This window comes from Tyto alba, unplaced genomic scaffold, assembly GCF_018691265.1.
Source record: "Tyto alba isolate M040663 unplaced genomic scaffold, T.alba_DEE_v4.0 Super-Scaffold_3, whole genome shotgun sequence".
Lineage (NCBI taxonomy): Eukaryota > Metazoa > Chordata > Aves > Strigiformes > Tytonidae > Tyto > Tyto alba.
The window spans coordinates 13963485-13979956 of NW_024881304.1; the positions used below are offsets into that span (position 1 = coordinate 13963485).

The following is a 16472-nucleotide window of genomic DNA, read 5'->3' on the forward strand; positions in this document are numbered from 1 at the left end:
GCAAGCCATTATTTTTAATTCATGTGGTCTATCCGTGTTTCCTAGCACCTGAACAGTCCTTCCTGCAAATTACATTCTTTTTGTGAATATAAACAGTTTATTAAAACTCCTGTATTAATTATTTAAATGAGCTTATAAATATTTGAGGAAGCTCATGCAAAAAGCACTCATAATAAATTATCATATTCTACCTTCATTGAAAGTTAAATTGCAAAACTCTGAAGACTGTCTTCCATAACAAAGCTATTTCGCCTGCATGTCATCACAAAGTCCAGAGTAAGAGCATTATATCTAAGTTGTAGAAAAAAAAAATAAAGTTCAGCGCTTTAAGTGAAATAACAATGTTTCTGTCTTAGAGTGCTTGAACTAAATGTGACACACAATCAAATGTGTGACCATTTAATTACCCATGCTCAATGTCTTATGGGAGGAGCCATCAGTTTCTAGCCTTCTCTTAGAGATCACAGGTGTGGAGACTGAATTAATCAGGAGAAGAGGGGAGAGAGGTGCTGAGAAGCCTGGAGCAAGTGAAAACAAGAAATCGCTCCCACAGATCAATTGATTGAATGAGAAGTCAGATACTGTAAGTGGTACTGGAAAGAATATCAACCCTACAACTCTATGGCAGATCAACCTGAACAATGCAAGAGGATTTCTTACATGAAAAAATTTCTTACATAAAAAATTGCAGCAGCAGGATAGCAAAAACTTCTTTATGTAAACTTTTCTGGCAGTTCTTTTCCAGATGTGAGGAAGCTTCAGCTTCAGAGTTCTTAGTTTTGCAATGTTGGTTGGTGAGATGAAGACTCACTTTATAGACGTTTCCCATCTTTTGAGTCCCAGTCTCTGTGTACATGGTCATGTCTGGCTGTCAAGGACCTTGCACATTATAAACAGCAAGTGCCAATCAGGACAGAAGTGCTTCTGTAGAATTTGGGTAATTGATAATTAAACTGATTAAATAGAAAGAGATATCTGATAATGATCCCCTTCATCATGTGATTCTTTTTTAACTGTCCTGTGTTCAAGAAGCCTCTTGAGGTGGACACATGGAGTTCTTGAGAACTTGGTAAAGTCAGTCCATGCTCATGCAAGATAGACCCGGAGATGTTCCTCCTATAAAGCCTCAAACTGTGAACTTGTGATGGTTGATAAAACCAAAGCACTTGTAAATATGGACTCACCTCTGAGCAATAACAGTTCAGATTATCTCCACTTATCCAGACTTTACAGTTTTCCCAATGCTTGTCCACTCACCTGCTTCTCTTCATCCATCTTCTCTTCCATGGGTGATCACTGCTGAAGCAGAAAAGGAGAAATCTTACTAGCCTGCAAACTGCAATGTAATGCCCAGAGTTATGGGATTCATTAGACAATTATCTTTCTTATTTGATCTACTTTTAACTTTACAGTATTAGTGGAGGTGATTATTTAGAAAGAAAACCCAGTTATCTCAACCTTGTTTAAAGCACTTAAGAAAGATGAACAAGGAGTATTATAAAATTTAATCTAAAACAACTTCCTGTTCAGTTTGCTAGTAACTATAGCAATTCTCAGTATCTTTGTTTAACTATTCATCTTTGGAGGGCTTCTTCTTGCCATATATTTTGCAACTGGAAGAGCTGAACATATTCTTCAAAGCACTTTATCTAATTCATGCTCAGATTTGTAAAAGAACTTGCGTTGGGCATGCTCAGGCTCCATTTACATTCATTTTTGTATGAACATTAATGAGATCAAGTAGAACAAGGACAGATGTTTGTGAAAAATAGAATGTTAAATTCCTATTTGTAGTGAAGAGACTGGAGCTTATGGCCTCATAGCTAACAACCATCTGACCGCAATGTGCACGAGATTCCTGGAGTATCTGGAGTCTAAGACTCCCAGCTCCTTCCATCTGTTTATTTTTTTAAGAGCACATCTTGTACATTACATAAGAAATAATGATCCTTGTATAAATTTGGGTTTATTTGCTCTAAGGACAACTGAGTAAGGTCATCATATAAATTATTTGTTGCAAAGACTTACTTAGAAGTGCAATTCAGGGACTCTTCCAAGGTCAAAAAGAGGGAAAAAACCCCACTGTAAATGGTAGTGTGTTTTCATCTTTTAAAATAATACAACTCAGAGTTAAATTGAATGGAGGCAAAAAAGAAATGAGCTGTACCAATTCCAACATGGCCATGAAATTTCAAGTGCCCATTAACAGAGTTCTCAGCTCCATAAAATGTTTCAGAGTAAATAAGCATTATGAGCACTGAAGGAAAACATCATTTCAAAGAAAAGCTTGTCAGTTAAGGTCAGTTTAATATCCACTCATGAATTTCACTGTTTTTAAGTCTTGCTGATAAGCTTTTATAATTGAGTTACTTCTCTTATTCCATGCATATTGAAGCAGTAATTAAGCTATGATATGAGATGTAAAATATCGTGTGCTCAATTCATCAGTTTTTGTTCAGTCTCTCAGTTCTTGTTCTGATTGCACTGGCATTGTTGTACTGAAATATCTCCAAATCTATCATGTCAAGATTATGCATGATGTAATTTGTAATAGTAGCTAGAGATTTGTTTACAAAAAAACAAATGTTCCTTTAATCTTTAAAACAAAATTAGACTTGTCTTACATCACAGAACAAAGAGATTTGAATGAATACAACACTTTTAATAAATCAGTAATTGCCTTGTGGAGTGGCAGTTGGCTCATTTAACTTAACCTTTGAAAACAGCTTCCTCCACACAGATTTTCAACTCTGCCCTTCTGAGGTAAATTTTGAGAGCTGGAACATGGAGACTTTAGTGCTCTATAGGTGTATTATTTATAACACAGCAATCCCCAATTCATGGAAGACAACTTGGACCATATCATCTTTTCACAACAGAGATAATTGCAAGTTAACTGAACTACCACATTAAAAAAATTTGCAAGCTCTGCCTTTTGGTACAACTGTGAATAAAGTGGCACACCATGTGCAAGTTCATAGTACTGTCATTAGGACAATTAAATCTCCCTTAGTTTATCATTTCAAATTGAATCATTCCTACAATGCGCGCACTGGGAACCTGACACTAGTTTACAGTGTGAGTTGGTTGGTTGGTGGGGGTTTAAATAACACTCCACCAGCTGTAAACCAGTCTGCCATAAACATATTTCTGTAGTTGATCTGGTCTGAAAATAGTTAGTGGGTACAGGCAATAACAAAGGGCTGTTGCCATCCTTTTACAGCTGCATGCCAACAGGCAACTAATGAGGGCAGCTCTTCTGAATGGGTGTCTATCGGATAATAGATTTCTGCATATTTTGTTATGCTGCAGGACACAGCAGGCAGACCATTTCAGGGGAAAGAGAATGTACCAAGAATATGAGGCATTAGGTCAAGCAGATTAACCTCAACTACATGAAAAGTGCATGGACTAGTTTGTCAACTTTACTGCTAATAGACAAGACAAAGACATGTGATGGTGGGTGTTTTGGACATAAGTATGACCGTGCCAGCAGGTGCTTGCACTGGTGGGACCGGGGAGAACAAGAAGGTCCCTCTAGAGTCATATTCTGTCTCCATGACAATGCCAGCAAACAGCTGCTCACACCCAACCCCATCCTTGTATGGCGGGGCCACCCTGTCCAAAAGTGTGGTACCTCAAGCAAGGGTTCTTCTATAAAATTACAAACCTGAGTCTCTGAAGTGATGACTGAAACCTGTAATTTCAGTGATCTGAAACTGATCTGAAATCACACACCTCAGTGTATTTCTGGATCTGCCATTACCATTAAACCCAGCAAAAGTCTTAGACCAGCAGTGATATTCAGACCCTTTTAGGACTTTAGATTCTTATAACAAGCTCAAAATTAAGGAGTATTTTAATTCAGATATTTTCTAACTCTGATTTTTATCCTCTTTCCATCTTTTTTAAGGGAAGAATAGCAGATGGCTTCACGTACTTCACACCTTGTAGTGGTCTCTTTATTTCCAAAAGTTCCTTGATATCCAGGTTTTAGGAGAAATATTACCCTTTTACTGCTCACACTGATATCTTGAATCATTGTGCTTTTGGTTCTTTTACTACTTCTCCTATCCTTGTATGCTTTCTTCAGCAGCAGGTACCCACCTGATAGCCCTTACTATTACAGACACCTGGAACCACAGCCACATATTTCAGCATTTTCTAATCTCAAAGATTCAACCTTAGGTCTTTAAAGCACAGAGCACTTAGTATTTTTCACAGAGAGAAACAGTGACAATATAATAGCTTGCATGTTAAAAAATTTAAAAAAAAAAAAAAAACAAAAAAAAAAAAAACAAACAAGAAAAATGTATAGACATTTTAAAAAAAAAAGGCATTTTTTGTTGACTAATAACACATAATCTCATTATGTGTGATTAATTTATGTAGATTCAGGGGAAGAGTTTTTCTTATTTATTTATTTACAGAAATCTTCTCTGTGGACTGGAAACAAGAAGACACAAATACTATACAATTCATACCCAAGCAGTACACCAGAATTTAATTTCATAACTGATAACTATCCAATATATTATGCATGCTTTGTTATGCCTTATAAATGCATTATAGTTATATAATTTATTAATTTTCAGTGTTCTTTCATGACTGCTTTGCTGCTATGCTATGTTTCTGGCATCTCATTCAGTCAGAATTTCATAATAGACTTTCACCCTTCAGAGCCCATCTTGCAGCTTTTCCCTTGCATCTCACTACACCCAGTCCCCTGCATCATAGGGGATTCATGTTCAAGTAAACAGCAGCTTTTACAGACACCAGATTTGGTCTAAAGCCTGCAAAAACTAAGAATTTTTTCCTGTTTCTTCACTAACCATTGGATCAGACACCGGTCATTGGTTTTTAATGCAAAACCAGGCAATAATTGTTCCTCCTGTGTTCTCACTTCCACCATCACGATGGACAAAGTCATAGCAATTGTATCTTAGGTTCAACACAGTCATTTCTGAGCAACGTTGGTTGTGTGAGCAAACATCTCCACAGCAGCATCACGACCACAGCAGCTCATTGTGTATCTGTACATATATGTATATGTGACAACGTAGAGTCGCTGCAGCCACTGGAGAATAGCACTGAAAGGCCACCCACTAACCACTGTGCACCTCCCTTATCCTCATCTCAGCCTGGGTCTTCTCTCTCTGCATTTCAACCCATTCATTTACTTTATTAATGAATCATTATTAATGAAAAATTAACATTGCACGGAGACATTTTTCTTCTTTGATGACAAACCAGTCCTCAACCCTGGTCTGAAACATGTGTGTGAATATTTATAAGCAGCTTCCTATTGTCTTTCCAAAAATGTATAATTATGCTGCAGCTCATTGGCATTTCATTAAATATATAACAATAAGATTAAGCTTTCACTAGGCTATCTAGAAGCAGTTCAAATAAAGTGTAAATAACACTGCTACACTGCACAAATATTTTATCAGCCTGCTCTCAGCTTTGTTCTGCAGCGAGGGATGGATTCACTTCCAAACTTCAATAATAAATAGCAGCCATGGGTGCCCCTAACCCACAAAAGATCAATTTTCCCCATGCAGGTTGGGAGGGGATCCTTGATTGTCTGCATTCATTTCAGCTCCCTGCATGTAAACATTTCATGTTTTCATTAGTCTCATTAGCACTCATTAGTGTCAGCAGGTTGCTCTCAAATGACCCACTGTCTTTGCAGCGAGGTTATGTCAAACACCAATAAACTCACACACATAAAACTATAAATAAAGGCAGGCAGCTTGACGTTTGCCTTAGATGTATGTTGCTGTGCGTGAATTCAGGAATTTCCAAGAAAAAATGTAAGGCTGTGTCCTAGCACTCTGGAAGGTCATAGAATACACTATGCATTTTTGGGGAGACAAGTTCATCATACTTGGTTTATTTTATCATTTCATATCTTTTCTCCTTGCCACAGATATCCTCAAAACCCTGTTTTGTCCAGGCTTGCTCTGCCTTTCATTGTAGAAATTCCAGATAGATACTGCAGTGAAGGTTCAGGTATAATGCTGACTATGATCCATAGTTGCCAGAGAAAAAATGCCAAACATTGGTCATATCTGAGCTCAGTAGTGTGTGGACTAATTAAAAAAGCCAACAACACCTTTTGAGTACAGTATTAGCAAAAGAGAACAGGGGTTGAGAGCCAGATGCCAAGCACAATTCAACTGACCTGGGACCTGCTGACATCTCTGGGAAGGAGTGCTAGGACCCATTGGCCTCCAAGCCTGACAGCTTCTGGTGGCTTCATTTTTTTATTGCCTTAAAATCTGAGACATTGAAAAGATCTCACAAATTGAATTTTAGGGCCTAAGAAAAATCCTAATTGCTTTTCTTTGGCCTGTACTCAGTGCTGCTGAGATCTCTGAGATCGACCCAACTCAGAAGATCATTAAGAAAATTCGATAGTTCTCCTTAAAATCTGGATGTTTTTATGTGTGCCTAGCTAACAAAACTGAGGCTTTTTACCACTGAACAGCTGTACACACTTTATAAGTACTCAGAGGACTTGAGTACTGTCATTTTTAATGCGCTCATGGAAGTGAAGATGCACGTTCACTCACCATGAAGGTGCCACCCATGAGAAATCATGGTCTGACTTCAGCTATGGATGCTTCTCAGCCATATGTCTAAGCAACGTTTGTTTCCAAAGGTGCAAAAAGAGGGTCATGGAAAAATTACAAAGCTGCAGTGTTTGACCCAGCCAGGCTGAACAGCGTTGAGGGCAAGAAATTCATTTGCAAGATCTAAGCTATTTTGTATGAAATCTGTTCTTTAATAGACCATCCTTACTCGGCTGAAAGTCAGGCATGTGCTTAAAAGCCTTCTGGCAGCACACAGACTTCATATAATTTTAATGTTATTATTTATTATAGTAGTACTTAGGAAACCCAGACTCAGACCAAGACACCATTCTTCTAGTTGTTCAAATGCAGAAAAAAGGTCAGTCCCAAATTGCTGAAATACAGTGTTGAAGCTCAACAGGTAAGTAAAGACAGAGGGGACCATACAAGGAAACAAGGCAAAAATAACTCATCCTCTTAAGTAAATAAAATTACAAATGGAAAATTGGTATAGCAAGAAGATGATTTACCTGTAGTAATAGAGAAAGTCGGAAGCAGAGCTGGGATTAAATAAGCCTTGGGAGTTTCTAATTCTCAGTCCATTAGCCAACACCATCTCTATTAGTCATATGGATATGAGGGAAACATACAACATGCTTATGTCATTTTTTCCAATTTACCTAACAGTATACCAACTGTTAGAAAATGGCAGTGTAAGTGGTTTTTCACTGGTGAGTCTTCTTATGCTGTTGAATTAGGACCCTTTTTGCTGGTTTATGTAGATCAAATGGAAATTGTTCATGGTTTCTTTACATCTAATCTGCCCTTTCATTTTTATGGGTATATTTTAGTGCAGCCCACAGAGTTGTTCAGACACATGTTACACTCTTAAAAATATCCTGCTCTGGCTGCTGAATATATAGCAATGAAAAATCAATAATTCTGGATGGAAAAAAAATATAAAAACCTTCAATTCTTCCTAAAGTTTCTGCCAGTGAATTAATAAAACATTGTTCAAAAACCTGGAGAATATTGTAAAGATCAGAAAGTTCTAAAAGAAAAAAAAATAATATGATGATCTCTTTTAAATGTTTACTGCAATTAAAAAATATTAAATTAACTCAGCAAGACTGGATCAAAGGCAATTAGGAGATATAAGACATCGCTTGCCAAACTGATTGCACTGTGCTTGTATTTTAAACTGGAGAAATGTCAGTTTTCCCAGAGTTATGAGAGGTCTGTTATCAAACTCTGCAAAGTATTACACTGTGTGAGCATCAGATTGATGCTTCTAAAATTGAATAAGATTGAATTAAAGCAGATAGTTTGATGGACTATCTGTAGGAAACATCCTGTATTTCTCCTAGACAGCATTATTCAACCTGAAATCTTTTGTTTCAGATTTGTATTCTTTAACTTATCAGACTATTGCTTTACAACTCCTGGAGTAAATGGTATCTTTGTTTATGAAATACATAACCCTTCATATGACACTTTCTTTCACTCAGGTTTTCCCATCCTCCCATGAAATGTGTTCCCACCCCCATAATTCATTCTGCAACCCATGATATGCCAATAGAGTAAGAGAAACTACATGTCTCATTCAATTCTCTGAGATTTTATTTTGTAAGGAATAGGTGAGCACAGGGTTACAGATTCTCCTATTCTAGTTTATATCAGGGGTTTTTTTTTAAAAAAAAACTGAAATATTTTACCTACCTCTGTGCTATTGCCATTGCCAAAAGTCTCCATCAGTGCAAGAGTCTCTCACGGGGAGTTTGAACTTTCCTTTAATCTAATCCATTTAGAAAATTACTCACAATTTATCGAATAAAGTGGAGAAAATTGATATCTTTTCATTAAGCTGACAAAGTCTTTTCACTGCTGGCATCTGTGAAATATGTTCTCTATTTAAATTTTATTTATATCAATCTTCTCTGGTGGAAACTAGATTAAAATGAAATGCTTTATACTTACAGTAAAAACTTTCCCATCCTGCAACAAGTGTCATACTGGTTTTGAAAACGAACTCTGTTTCTTATTCCTTGGAGTAACATGGTGCCTATGATTAGGAGGAAGCGCAATCTAATATCTCTAATTCTTTGTATTCTATTTCTGTATAAACAAAATGTGTACACTTTGTCAAAGGCAAAAATAGATAGTTGCTGTGGCTTTATAATGGCAAATGCAGAAGCAGTCTTGGAACATTTTAATACCTAGCATGTTCCCTCTAAACTATTGAAAAATACATCATGATACTTTGCTCTGTTTTCATATTTGAGAGTCTTTCATAATCATGAATTAAAGTTATACATTACTCTCTGAGTATTGTCATATTGTTACATTGTTAATTAAGTCTTTATATTTATTGTCATACATAGTTTGTCATATTGTTGAAGTAATTTCCTAAATACAAATGCAGAAAAGTTAAAGGAAAATTCTGCCTGCAAAAAAAGTCTTTGCATTTTTATACACACCAGAGTAGCAAACATCACACAAGCAAGTGCCTGCAAGTCTCTGGGCTCTGTGTGCACATTTTCTCCCAGACCACTCTCTGCCTGTGTCCCACTAATCTTCTGTAAGAGGGCAGTTAGTCACTGCTTTGAACAACTGAGTAGCTTCAGTCTAATGCAAGAACTTGAAGACTGAGAAATGTAAAACATAACAAGTTCAGGAGTTTCAACAAATAAGGAAGTTTTAATCAAATGCATTCTTTATTTCTTTCCAAATATTGCTTGATTCAAGAGGAAGATGATGGAATGGTTATTGTTTCCATGTTGACTTGATCTCAGTTTAAGTGTAGCTATTTGAAGGTGTTTAGTGCATTTTTACTGTCCAATAATAGAATAATTTGTTACTGAAATTCAAGGGTAAAGCATCCCCAGATAGCTTCCTTCATGCATCAAACCTTTGTGTTCCAGATGATGCACAAGATCGAGTCAAAAAGCAGTCACTACCCTTGTGCAACCTGCAAAGGTTCTTATGAGTGTTGCAGGCTGAAACCCACTGAATTCGGTCTAAACTGGAAGTTCCCTGCAGCAAACTAAGGCTTTGGGCATTATGTTTGGGAATAAGTGCATTTTAGAATGCAATAGAATTGTGTAAACACTAGCAAACATAAACTATTCTCTTGCTTTTTCCCTATATTCAGTCCAATACCCTGATCTCTTATCTGTAGTTTATTTCTGTTTGGTACACATGATCATCAAATGCCATTTCAACCAAATGCTTTTTTGTCTGTTAATCCATGCAGACTAAATACATAAGAAGTTAAATATTTTGATCAAAACTTTTCTGTAGCTTTGCAAACAAAGATTAAAAAAAAAAAAAAAAGAAAAAACAGCGGCAATTGGACTGGAAAAAAAAAATCTCAGGAATTTTCTGAAGAAAGTTGCTAAGAAAGTTGCCTCTCTCCCCAGTTCCATTAGTTATATACTTGGAGTTTAATAGTCTTATAAAAGAGGCATTTTCTTGAAAATAACTCAGATATAAGCAATCCCTTATTTACAGTAGCTGGGGAACAAAAAAACGAAAACAAAAAAACCCACCCCCACAAACATAGCAGGAGTAAGTCAAGGCTCTTTAATGTCATATCCTTTTTCTTTCCCCATGGCTGAGGGTATCTGTCTCAGCCAAACCAGCCTTGCATGAAAAAACTCAATGTTTCACATATTCCCCAGACAGTGAGAAGAACACAATGAAAACCACTCCAAAACACTACAGGCATCTAATTCAGCATGATGTGAGCCCTCAGAGCCTGTGATACCTGGTGACTAACAGGATTCTGTAATTCTCATCCAGAATTAGCAGTTCAGGTCAGCAAGAAGCCCAGGTTCCTCAGGATCTGGGAGACCTTGAATGCAAACTGCTCCAAGGGGAACCATCCTAACTTCAACAATTTTCTCTCACACATGACCACTTCAGCACATACATCTCAGAGTGACATAACCTAAACATAGAGAAGTTGCACCATATTCCCTGGGGAAACTTCTTCCCTCACCCCCACCCCCCCATACAGGTGTACCTAATCTCAAACGTAGCAAACTGATTCATGATAAAGCTTTTTCCTGCCTCTTTGAACAGAGCTGGAGGTGTAAAACTTTGAAATCAAGTAGACCTCAAAGGATCAGCAGTGCCCAAGAAGGACAACCGGTCCTAAAGATTAAAAGGCTCTTAATAGAAGAGAAAACCTATAAACATAAAACTCAAAGGAAATAATTTTCATTGGGCCTTGGACACCCCTGCCACAGAATGGTGCTGAAGACTAGACCACAGTGAGCTTTGTAGTGCTTCAGACTTAAAAAGGATTTTGCCCACTCTACATATTAAAGACAAATAGGAGCTTTTCATCTGCAAATATATTTAGTTTCCCCCTTTATAAAAGGAGCCTTGACTCCAGCCCAGCTATACTGAGCAGGGACAGATGACGGTACTCATTGGTGGACCCTTGGGTGGTCTAACTTGTGATTGTAACTGTACTGCAATCACTTATTTTTATATATGTGTACGTATATATATATATACACACACACTAAAACCTGCACACTATTACATGAATCAGTTGACATTAAGGTTCAGCTCTGACTTTGCATTTGATTATTTTTCAAGGTCAATATCCAAATACTTGGGCTGCATTTAACAGCATCAATCAGTAGTCAGACCATTTTAATTGCTATAAATAGCATTGCTTCTCCATGCTGCCTCTCAGTCTGTATTCATCTCATATCTGTTTTACACTGTAAACTCCTGAGTCCAGGGTGTTCATTTTTTTGTGGTTTTTTAGTACCTAGCACCATAGGATCCTTCTCCATGCTTATTTAATGCTACAGCACTGCTACTAGTAAATAATTATAATCATCACTTTTTGATTCCATTTCACAGGGTTCTTCTCACATATTCTGAAGATGCTTTGCTCTGGTGATTGCTGTGAAGGCCAGTATTTAGCAGGATATGATTTTTCAGTTTGCCCACTGCACAGTCTATTATTAGAGTGCAGATTCAGCCCCTGTGCTTTTTCATGCATAGCAAAGCGAGATACCTCTTTTCTCCATTGTTAGCAGCATTAATTATACCCTTCTGAAAATGATGTGTGAATAGCATCATTAAACTACCTTGCAAACCCAGGTGTAAAGGGGGATTTTTGGTGTGTGTTGTACGTATGGAGAAATTATATATTACATGATAAAACTGAGGTATAAGCTGTGAGAAGAAACACGAAAGACAACACAGAGTGCTAGATAATCATTGTAGAGCCCTTCCAACTGAAGTATTCTATTCTACTCTATTCACTTGACTCTATTCTAAGCTTCGCTTACCTGTTCCAACATATTCAACTCTTCTTCCAGACCAAAAGAGCTTTCTAACCCAAAGTGTTTCTCCCTGTTTTTAAAGTAAACTCAGCAGGTGAAAACCATGTCCCTGTTGGGACAGTTATTCAGCAGGTCGGTTGGTATAGTCACATACCAAGTGAAGGCCTGTATTAGAGATATTAACTTGGACTCTAGAATTGCAGCAGCTTCACAGTAGAGTTGATTAGATGGCCCAGAAATATTGCTTCTCACTCTGGTTTATTTTGTATTGAAGTGGGCTATACTTAGATACACTCCAGCATGGCCCATATCTTGACCATACACCACTCAGATCAACCATGTACCTCAACAAGTGGCAGGGGCTTGTTTGTCGAGCTTATCTGATGAACAAAGATCTCACCTTTCCAAAGGAAGGCTTAATCACACTTTAAAAGAAATAAAAATTAAATTTAATGAGTATATACCTGACCTTCTTTACAGGGTTTCCCACTTTATATTAACCATTTTTGTATCCCAGCGTTTACTGCCAGCTTTATGTAAAAAAACATCTTCCTTTCTGGGCACGACATACCTTTGTGTTCATTTAACCAATCTAAATTATTTCTCTCTCTTACATTCTTACCTAAAGAATATGGTATTTGGCTTAGTTTGGGTGTAAGCATGTGTACCTAATTCTCCTATTTGTAAATATATATTTATAGTATTACACACCTGCATGCTTACATCTGTGTGTGTGGTGTTTGTTAGTTGGCAGCAAAGGAAGGTGGATCCAAAAGTCAGGGGAGCATTAAGGAGAAGAGGTAATTACGTGAGGCTGTCAGAAGAGTTCAAAGTGACTGAGGGTTGACCGTGTTGGCAGTGGCTCACTTTTCATGGACGGCACTGGAAAACAAAATGCTAAATTGGAACAGTCCTATGAAAATGTAGTTTTTCTTTCAGAGCAAGATCAAAAGGAGGAACAATTCTTAGTAAATTAGGATTGGAGCAATGAAGCCAACTGCTTAGGTGGGGAAACAACAGGGCTGGTAAGGTAGAGTGACAGGTATAACTATGTGTAGATAATGCTGATGATAAGTTTGAAGCTGTGGTCATCTAGTGCTCACCTCTCCTAATTTGAAAAAAAGAATGCAGTTCAAGCTCTATTGAAAATGCTAGAGTCACTCTCTTGTCCCTTGTTGAGTCTCTGTCTTCTGTGGTCTCCTGCTCTTTGTGCCATGCAGAGCCTACTCCTGCATGATGAAATAGAAGAGCGATACACACTTTTTAGTCTAGGAGTATCTGTGGGCTCAGTGTATTTACTTTTCAGTGTAGGTTGGTCGTATGTTAGATATTAGAGAAAAAAGGGCTTATATTCACCTGTGTAGTTGTGAATTAAGGGGATGGACATTAGTAACAGATGCAGAAACATCTTTGGGTGTTTCCTTAGGATTTTGTGAACATAAACAGATTACAACTAGATAAAAAAAAAAAATCACTTCCATTAAAAAAAAAAAAAAATAAAGACTTCCATTATAAACTCTGAAATGTCCTTAAACAAATGTATGCACAACAAGGCATTTTCCAGAGATGAATGGTGTGATACAGGGTAGTCTGCTGCTTTAAAGGTATTTGATGGGCTTGAAGCGGCTATGTGGGGTGATATGAATGGGTTAAGTATCTCTATTTGCGTGAGTGTGTGAGAAGCTTTGACTGTTAGGTTTCATGAGTGCAACCATGAAATTAATTCTTGCCAGGGAATTAAACAAACCACAGGCAGAGCCACTCATGCACCAACTAGTCACAGTTTGCAAGGTTAGTTAAAGTTTATCAAAATCCCCAGACAAAAAATGTCATTAAGATACAGTTAAGGTTATAGACAGATACCGATTCCCAAGCAAGAAACTTCATTAAGGTACACTCAAGGTTGTAAACATATGTGCCAATTAAATTCAAACAACAAGATTCAAACACTGTCATTATTTACAATGTTAAATATTTGGAAATTGAAAGTTACTGCTAGAGATAATATGGTTTCTATAAAATTCATAATCATGTTTCAACAAACTGGCTTTCTGCTGCTGTTCAGTATTACCATACCTTCTATTTCTAGTTGTGGCACTCCCTGCTGTGGGACACTGTGAAAGCTAAAAGTCTGCATGGGTTCAAAAAGTTCTGCACAGATTTGTAGAAGAAAAAGCCAGCTGTAGGTAATGAAAGCAAAGCAGACACTGTTTATTCTGGAGTACGCTGAGCCACAAATCCTGAAGACCAGGAGAATATTCTGAGGAAAATATCTTTCAAATTGTCTTGTTCTTATAGATATTCATAAAGCTCAGATTGGGAACTCGTGAAGACCGGCTGTTAGGGTGGATGGTCCTTTGGTCCGAAGCAGTATTGCTGCCCTCACAGCATTCCTCGCAGCCACAGAATGATAGTAGACTAGATCTCGTGTATAAAGAACCTATGACAATCAGACTTAGAGAATATAGGATGCAAAACAAGTAATTAAATGTGAAATTCTTGCAACTAAATTTCAGTTGAAGAGTTTAGAAGGGACGCTCTGCCTCTTCAATGCAATGTTAGACCCTTGAGATATTATTTCATTAGATTTTTCATTATAACATAGTTGTGAACATTGTCTTTTCTGTTCTAGCTTCAATAGTGATTGGGAAATGGTGGTGTGAGATGGAGCCCTGCCTAGAAGGAGAAGAATGTAAGACATTGCCCGATAATTCTGGATGGATGTGTGCGACTGGCAATAAAATCAAGACCACCAGAGTAAGTTGTCTTTCTGTCCATACCCAGGAGGTTTTAATAGAAAAGGGACTAATGATTGCTCGTCCGTATCTTTTCCATCATCATGTGTGCTGTAAAAGCCTTAAAGATCACTGTATACCTCCCCAGCCATCCAATGCTTCTGGCCATAATTTAGTGAAAATTCAGATGAATTCAGCCTGGTCAGCTGGGTCCAGGCTCGATAATGGGCAGGTTGGAGCCTCTGAATCACCAGGTCACTTTCTTACAGACATTGTCACTTCAGAAAAAAAACCTAGTGTGCATTATTGAGTCCCTTTCTGGTGACTAAAGGAAAAAAATATTAGATCAAAAGGATCTGCTGGATCCTACATCCACTCCTTGGCTGTTCCAAGCCACATTTGTATTAGCAGCTGTACAGGTGCTTTGTAGCATGAAATGGTGATGAGGACTCATTACCTGTATTTCAGGTCTTACATCAGAGCAGCTCTAGCCCCATGCGCCCATTAATGACATACTCTTGAGATGCTGAAGCTTCAGGTAACACAGGCCAAGAGATGTTGACAACTTTCACCGTGCATGGCTAGGAAAATGCAGAGATACGGCTGCAAATAGAGAGAGTGTGAATGAGTTGGCTAAACTTCTTCCACTGTGAGATTATGTTGAGGAAAAAAAAAAAAAATTGTTTTTTGAAAATAGATTGTAGCTTTTCTTTTGCATTGTGCAATTGTTTCACAACCATTTTCTTAAAACTGCCACCTATACCTGTATTCAACAATTCTAATGAAATTATTTTCATACCACAATTGATTTTTTTTCCAATAAAATTACTTGGTTGTCAACTCAAAATATTTTTTATAAATGAATAGATTTTGGTTTTCAGTGAAGTGGAAAATAACTTTTGAGACCTGCTAAATGAAGAAAGCAAATTTTCAAGAAATTTTTCCCTATTTCTTTGTTAGGAAGTTCTCTATATACTCATACCCATCTACTAATTCACAGGAACATGAATCTTAGTGTCTTGATTTTCTGACTTCCTAATGTTTCTGCAATCTTAACTCTAGCCATTTTTCATGTCTTCTAGGCCTTTTTTTGACAGAGATTTTACCCCAACTGATCTCCATGCCGTCTGAATAATTTTCTTTCCCTCCATATGATTCACCCCAGGATGAATGATTTATATTGTAACCCTAGTTTCTCAGAAGGTGCCTTCTGACATGGATAATCTCACTACCACCTTAAATTACTAGAATACATACTAATTTAAGAGGGTGGTTTTTTAGAAGGCAGTAAGTGGCCCCTGAAAACAGAATGCATATTATCTCTTTGTCATCTTCCAGAGCAAAGGAGAAAGCATGGCAGGAACTGTGATTCTTTGACTCAGTTCCTTCCTGGGGTGTCATTGTTGCTGCAAACTGATCTCTCCAGACTGAAACACCCCTGGAAGATCATGCCCTAATGTATGTGCCTTGCAATGCAAATAAAAAATAAAGTCACAAATTTACTACATGTCCTTTTCAGTGAGGCAATATTTTTCTCACTGAATTGGGAATTAAAACAGAAGAAAGTGATATTAAAGCAGTAATAAACAACATGAAGGAGTTTGTTAGATTTTTGTTAAATTACAATAATTCAGTACTTCTGCAGTCTGTCTGCAAATTATATAATTTAGGAATTGCATTTGATTTTTTTTCTGTGAAATTGCCCTGCTCTTAACTCTCCCAACCCTCATCATATAAACTAGTTTTAGGTGATAGCCTGCATCTAGAAGTGATTGCTAGAAATTTAGCAGTTTCATTAATATGCAGATGTATGGTCCAATCTATTCAGTATGCATTATTGTATTTCATTT

General features: G+C 37.3%; 1 protein-coding gene across 2 annotated transcripts in view; it reads left to right on the forward strand.

Moving 5' to 3' along the window:
- TAFA1 (TAFA chemokine like family member 1) overlaps positions 1-16472 on the forward strand; it is a 233831-nt gene that overhangs the window by 210628 nt on the left and 6731 nt on the right. For both annotated transcript variants that reach the window (XM_032985783.2, XM_032985784.2), the window contains one exon: positions 14520-14644. In XM_032985783.2, the coding sequence (XP_032841674.1) occupies positions 14520-14644 (125 nt within the window). The remainder of the gene's footprint in view (positions 1-14519; positions 14645-16472) is intronic.